The sequence below is a fragment of the Scyliorhinus canicula genome, chromosome 23 (assembly GCF_902713615.1).
Source record: "Scyliorhinus canicula chromosome 23, sScyCan1.1, whole genome shotgun sequence".
Lineage (NCBI taxonomy): Eukaryota > Metazoa > Chordata > Chondrichthyes > Carcharhiniformes > Scyliorhinidae > Scyliorhinus > Scyliorhinus canicula.
This window is the reverse complement of record NC_052168.1, coordinates 7,527,853-7,535,291: the sequence shown is the minus strand read 5'-3', so window position 1 is coordinate 7,535,291 and position 7,439 is coordinate 7,527,853. Positions and strand designations below refer to the sequence as shown.

Below are 7,439 nucleotides of genomic sequence, written 5' to 3'. Positions count from 1 at the left end.
GGCTTATGAGTAGACTGGGATAATACTCATTGGAATTTAGACAAATCATAGAATTTACAGTGCAGAAGGAGGCCATTCGGCCCATCGAGTCTGCACCGGCTCTTGGAAAGAGCACCCTACCCAAGCCCACACCCCCACCCTATCCCCATAACCCAGTAACCCCACCCAACCCTAAGGGCAATTTTGGACACTAAGGGCAATTTAGCATGGCCAATCCACCCAACCTGCACATCTTTGGACTGTGGGAGGAAACCGGAGCACCCGGAGGAAACCCACGCACACACGGGGAGAACGTGCAGACTCCGCACAGACAGTGACCCAAGCTGGGAATCGAACCTGGGACCCTGGAGCTGTGAAGCAATTGTGCTAACCACTTTGCTACCGTGCTGCGCCAAATGAAGGGGGAATCTTATAGAAACAAATAAAATTATGAAGGGAATAGATAGGATAGAAACATGGACGTTGTTGCCACTGGAGGGTGAAACTAGAACTAGGGGCATAGCCCCAAAATGAGGGGGAGCAGATTTAGGACTGAGTTGAGAAGGAATTCTTCACCCAAAAGGGTATTGAGTGTGTTGAATTCCCTGCCCAGTGAAGCAGTTGAGGCGACCTGATTGAATGTTTTTAAGGCAAAGGTAGATAGATTTTTGAACAGCAAGGGAACTAAGGATTATGGTGAGCGGGCGGGTAAGTGGAGCTGAGTCCACAAAAAGATCAGCCACGATCTTATTGAATGGTGGAGCAGGCTCGAGATGGCCTACTCCTGCTCCTAGTTCTTATGTAAAGCTACGGTGGATTTACACAAGACTCACTCCCTGCCTGACAGTTGATCAAAAGGTTCAACCCGCAACTTATTACACTAAAATACTATAGATTCTCAAAGAGAACATTTGCTCGGAGTATGGATGATTGTCCCAGGATCACAATCGATTGAGGGCCGTGAAAGTGTGGTGCAGCTCTTTCAGAGCTTTGCAACTCTTGTGGGAAATGTGTTCAGCAATCCTGGGTGAGATTTTCCATTTGTTAAGACTCATTTTTCTATAACTGCGTCTTTCCATCTAATAATGGCCATCGAGCACGAACCAACAGAAAGCTTTCCTTGCGCGTAATGTTCGCAAATTGGTGGGTCACACTCTTGGGAGCAAGTGTACAAAACTATCACCCTCATTCCTGATTCAGAAAAATCAGCAAAAACACCCAACTAGTTGACGGTCGTGGGGTAGAACAGGACGCTGATTATGCACGTGACTTATCCTCACACATAGTGAATCGGGAGAGATGTGCTTTCATGGGTGTGGGAGCTAACTTCTGGGATGGGGGGGGGGGGGACGCAAGAGAAGCAACAGAAGAAAGATGGAAAGGACTAGCAAGATGCCTGGGTGCTCATCTTTATGAAATAATCTCAACGGCAGGGAACAAAATTGGAAACACACTTCAATTTTTGACGGTCGATACGGTAAAGCATTCGAAAAAAAAAAATCTAAATGTGCTCGTCATCGGAAAGGTTAGCTTTGTCATCGGGAGTTGTGATCCAGTTCTGATCCCCAATTTGTGCAATTCTGAAATCTGCAATCGCGATGGCCATTATGCCTTTGATTTTGCAACCTGCAGTTTCCCGCTCATCAGACACCCTGCCGACACGAGAGGAAGTGACGGCCAGGTTGATTAGATTGAAAAGCTTTGCTTTTGGTCCAACCCAATATTCGTATTACAATGGGAAAGGCACATGAGCTTAGCCAAAATTAGCTCCTTGAAAATCATTGATTGCCACCCTCCAGAAAGAAGTGCTACTCTCTGGAAAGGTGGGGAGCGTTGCAGTCTGTTGGGCCCAAGGTAGAGTGGCTCTAGTTGGCAAAGATTTCCCCCATCGGGATCCAGATGTTCTTGCACTGCGTGGCATGGTACAGAAACTCCTCTCCTGCCCCCTGCTGAGGGTTCCACCAGTCTCGCTGGACCCCATAATTCACCCAGGTCCTCTTCACATTTGCAGCTGACGACCATTCAACAAACTTGGACCCCTATAGAAGACAACAGAAAAAGACGATTGTTCTTTAAAAAAATAGATATAAAGAAAAAGTTAATGAATGAAAGCGATGGGGTGCGCCCCATGTTGCAAGCTTTACAAAGGAACTCTTCGGTGCCACCGATTGTACACTGACCTGTAAATCTTTCCATCAAAATCATGCAACTCTGGATTTATTTGGCATCTTTCTAAAGCACAGATTCTTCCAAAATGCCTTACAGATAATGAAGCGTCGGTAGGAGAATATTTAGGGAACAGTGATCATTGTACCAGAAGGTTTAGGATGACTACGGTAAAGGACAAGCAGCAGACCAGAGTAAGAGTAATGAACTGGGGGAATTCCAGCTTCATTGCAACAAGAACAAAATCTGGGTTGAACAAACTGGAGTCGAAAGTTGGCAGGAAAATGGTAGCTGAACAGTGGGCTATCTTCAAAGCAGGAGGTACTTCGGGCACAATCAAGGTATATTTCCTCAAATGGGAAAAGCCCAGAGTTGTGAAATAGTTCCCTGTACACCAAGGTCCAGATCATTAATAAGCAAGGGCCCCAACACAGATTCTTGGCAAGTTCCACAACAAACCTTCCTTTGGCCCGAAAACTATCCATTAGCCGCTACTCTCGGTTTCCTGTCACTCAGCTAACTTTGTATCCATGTTGCTCCTGAGCCTTTTACCCCAATAAAATAGGGGCTGGTTTAGCACATTGGGCTAAATCGCTGGCTTTTAAAGCAGACCAAGGCAGGCCAGCAGCATGATTCAATTCCCGTACCAGCCTCCCCGAAGAGACACCGGAATGTGGCAACTAGGGGCTTTTCACAGTAACTTCATTGAAGCCTACTCGTGACAATAAGCGATTTTCATTTCATTTTCATTTCATTTAATTTTCAATAGCTATAAATTTGCTCACAAGTCCATTGTGCGGCACAGTATCAAAAGCCTTTTGGAAGTCCGTGTACACTACATCAACAGCATTACCCTCATCAACCCTCTCTGTTACCTCATCAAACAACTCCAGCAAGTTAGTGAAGCACCATTTAGTTTCTCTTCGGAAATCCATGCTGACTTCCTTAAATTAACCCACGCTTGTTCATGGGACTTGTCATTTTGTCCCGATTTATTGTTTCTGGAGGTTTTCCCCACCATTAGAACATAGAACAGTACAGCACAGAACAGGCCCTTCGGCCCTCAATGTTGTGCCGAGCCATGATCACCCTACTCAAACCCACGTATCCACCCTATACCCGTAACCCAACAACCCCCCCATTAACCTTACTTTTTAGGACACTACGGGCAATTTAGCATGGCCAATTCACCTAACCCGCACATCTTTGGACTGTGGGAGGAAACCGGAGCACCCGGAGGAAACCCACGCACACACGGGGAGGACGTGCAGACTCCACACAGACAGTGACCCAGCCGGGAATCGAACCTGGGACCCTGGAGCTGTGAAGCATTTATGCTAACCACCATGCTACCCTGCTGCCCCATTGATGTTGAACTGACTGGTGTGTAAGTTTGTGAGCTTATCTTTCCGCCTTTTTTTTTGAACAAGGGGGTAACATTTGCATTTCTCCAGTTCTCTGGCATTTTCGCAATTACCAAGTCAAAGAAAGAGTGAAAAGAGCAAAGTCAGAGCTCCCTGGGTGACAATACAGACAGAATTAAGATCAAATCGTATCTCCACCAGCCCTTAGAAAGAACACCCTACTTAAGCACTCGCCCCCACCCTATCCCCGTAACCCCACCTAACCTTTTGGACACCAAGGGGCAATTTAGCACGGCCAATCCACCCTAACCTGCGCATCTTTGGGCTGTGGGAGGAAACCGGAGCACCCGGAGGAAAACCACGCAGACACGGAGAGATTCCGCACAGACAGTGACCCGAGGCTGGAATGGAACCCGGGTCCCTATCGTTGAGAGGCAGCAGTGCTAACCACCGTGCCGATGTATAGATGAGCCCAGCAAGCACAGGTTGAATGAACAGATGACAGGTGAAGCTCAGGTGACAGGTGAAGCTCAATGCGGAGAAATGTGAAATGATTTATTTTAATAGGAAGAACATGGAGGGACAATCTAAAGGTCACAATTCCAAAGGGGATGCAGGAGCAGAGGGACCTGAATGTAGATGTGCTTGAGTCATTGAAGGTGGCAATACAGGGTGTGGGCATGGTTAATAAAGCACACAGTACCCTCGGCTGTATTAAGTGGAGGAAAGGGGGCATAAAGTACAAGTACAGGAGGTCATGTTGAACTTGCACAGAACAGTAGTTTTCGCTCAGCTGGAGTACCCCAACCAGCTCTGGCCCCTGCAATTTAGGAAGGATGCGACATCGGAGAGTGCGCAGAAAAGATCTACGAGAATGGTTTTGGGAATGAGGAACTTCAATAATGAAGGTACGTTGGAGAAGTTGGCACCGTTTTCCCTGGAAGAAAGAAGGCTGTGGGGAGATTTGAGAGGGGCATTCAAAATCATGGAGGGGCTTGGACAGTGGATAGGGAGAAACCGTTCCCCCTCGTGAAAGGATCGAGAACCAGAGGGACACAGATTTAAAGCAATTAGTAAAAGAAGCAAAAAGGTGTCGCAAGGAAAAGCTTTTTCACACAGCGAGGAGTTAGGGTCGGCAATGCACTGCCCGAGTGTGGTAGAGGCAGGGTCAAATGATTCGAGAGGGCATGAGACATCCGCCTAAAAAGGAATAATGTGTAGGGGGGCAGGAGAAAGCGGGAGGGTGGGACAACATCAACTGCTCAGAAGAGCTGGAGCAGATATGACGGGCCAAATGGCCTCCCCTCCTGAGCTGTAACAATTCTCAACCGTTTTGTCACTTTGCCCACAGGGGCTAGCTTTTAGCCCAGGGCGAGGTTCAGTTACTGACCTACATTGCAACAGGAAGAAATGACTTTGGGCAGTGTGCCGGCTCTTAATGAGGGGAATTACACAAATTACATTCAAACAGGACACAGAAGAGAGCCATCACCTTATGTGACGAGCTTTAAGAAAAAATGCCACAGATGAATTGAAGCAACAACAAGCTCTGTGGTGGACTGATCAACCACGTGTAACAGTTAAAGGCTAGGTTTCACAATCCGATCAAACAATTACATTGTGAGCATGTGCCTCATATTACTGCGTGAATTTTTAACGGCAGAGTGCCATATTTGACTGACCTTGTGGAGGGATTGAAATGGGACTGTTGTTTCCTCTCTGCCAGTCAAAGGTGAGAGAATGACGACATATTAAACATTCAAAGTGGACAAAGAAGCTTGGGCAGAGAGCGGTTCGACTAACTGCTAGTCTGAAGCAACTGGCAGCAATCCGATTTAGGGGTCAACCCTATATCTAAACTCAAACACATGATCTAATAATAATCTTATTAATAATCTTTATTGTCACAAGTAGGCTTACATTAACGCTGCAATGACGTTATTGTGAAAAGCCCCTAGTCGCCACACTCCGGCGCCTGTTCGGGTACACAGAGGGAGAATTCAGAATGTCCAATTCACCTAACAGCACGTCTTTCGGGACTTGTGGGAGGAAACCGGAGCACCCGGAGGAAACCCACGCAGACGCGGGGAGAAGGTGCAGACTCCGCACAGACAGTGACCCAAGCCGGGAATCGAACCCGGGACCCTGGCGCTGTGAAGCAGCAGTGCTAACCACTGTGCTACCGTGCCGCCCGCTGCTCTCAAACCTCTTCATCTGTGGACCACTCAGGTGGGATAATAGACTCGGCGGATCACCGACAGCGCCTTCCCCACCCACTATCACTTCCTACAGTGAAAGAAAATAATCAGAATTACCGGGGAGAATGATGAAGCTTTTTAATTTATTCTTTTCCGGGGATGTGAGCGTCGCTGGCTGGGCCAGCATTTGTTGCCCATCCCTAAATGCCCTAGAACTGAGTGACTCGCTCGGCCATTTCAGAGAGGCAGCTGTGGGTCTGGAGTCATATGTAGGCCAGACCAGACCGGGTAAGGACGGCAGATTTCCTCCCGTAAAGAGACATTAGTGAGCCAGATAGGGTTTTCACCACAATTGATGATAGTTGCCATGGTCACAATTACCGAGACTAGCTTTCAATTCCATATTTTTCATATGAATTGAATTTAAATTCCACCAGCTGCCATGGTGGGATTGGAACCCGTGTCCCCAGGGCCTGGGCCCCTGGATTACTAGTCCAGTGACATAACCATGACATCGATAAGACATCAACGAGATGATGCCTGGTTTCTAGCTGGAGTTTTTCAATCTCCTGCTGGGCTCCACGTTCACCCAGATCCTCCTCAATGATTTCAGCCCACAAGTGTTGAAAATGCGATTGTCATAGTTTTTAAAAATCTTTTTAAAATTTAGAGTACCCAATTAATCTTTTCCAATTAAGTGGCAATTTAGCGTGGCCAATCCATCTACCCTGCACATCTTTTAGGTTGTGGGGGCGAAACCCACGCAGACACGGGGAGAATGTGCAAACTCCACACGGACAGTGACTCAGAGCCGGGATCGAACCTGGGACCTCGGCGCCGTGAGGCAGCAGCGCTGACCACTGCGCCACCGCACTGCCCACGATTGCCATAGTTGTACGTTTTCAGGGGTGGCAGAGGGTGCTTCAGAGTTACATTAGTGGGTCTCAAGCTAGGAGCGTGTATGGGAGTCAAAGGTCAACCAAACCTTTGTGGTCAAACACCAGCTTCACCGAGTCGCATTTTTGGGTCTGCGAACCACACAGAGGACCCCTCGCAGACCACCAATGGTCCGTGGCAGACACTTTGAAAACATTATCTGTATGGAGGCGAGGGAGGACTCCATTGTTGAAGGCGCTGTCTTTCCGACAATGTGTTAAGCTGACTCTACACACGCCTGTTGGGCTGGGCAAGATATTCGACGGCACTCATTAAATTCAGAGCAAGGAGGTTCTCTCTGCCTCCTGTCCAGAATTCTGCTCTCAATCACCTGAATCTGACTAATTGTTCGCTCAAAAGTAATCAAGAGTGTGGGCAACGTAGAGCTCAGATTATTGCAATATTTGATCAGCCATTGGAACTTCAATACTCAAAAAAATGAGGCTGGCTTTATGTTTTAAATGGAGCTTGATTATCCAATGCAAAAGTAACTTTTCCTTTACACTAAAACGGGTCATTTCATTTTCACTTGTGGAATACTGCAATAACAAAGATGTTTGTCCAGTCCATCAAGTCTTTGCTGCGCCATTGAAAGATCTATCCACCTATCATCCTTGATCTTCACACATGGTTTTTCTTTTAATAATGTGCTCCGCTACTTTCTCACAGAACTGTCATGACTCATCAGAGCCCTGTCATAAAAATCCCCTCAATGTGCCCATGTCTTTTTAAATGAATATTAATCAGATCCATGACTGCTAGAAACTTTCATATTACTCTGTCCATCACTTCCTAC

At 47.1% G+C, this 7,439-nt stretch overlaps 1 protein-coding gene across 2 annotated transcripts in view; it reads right to left on the bottom strand.

The window, feature by feature from the left end:
* Nucleotides 1-1,372: 1,372 nt before the first annotated feature.
* Nucleotides 1,373-7,439, bottom strand: part of aldh16a1 (aldehyde dehydrogenase 16 family, member A1) — a 65,925-nt gene continuing 59,858 nt past the window's right edge. For both annotated transcript variants that reach the window (XM_038783461.1, XM_038783463.1), the window contains one exon: nt 1,373-2,018. In XM_038783461.1, the coding sequence (XP_038639389.1) occupies nt 1,845-2,018 (174 nt within the window). In that variant the 3' untranslated portion in view covers nt 1,373-1,844. The remainder of the gene's footprint in view (nt 2,019-7,439) is intronic.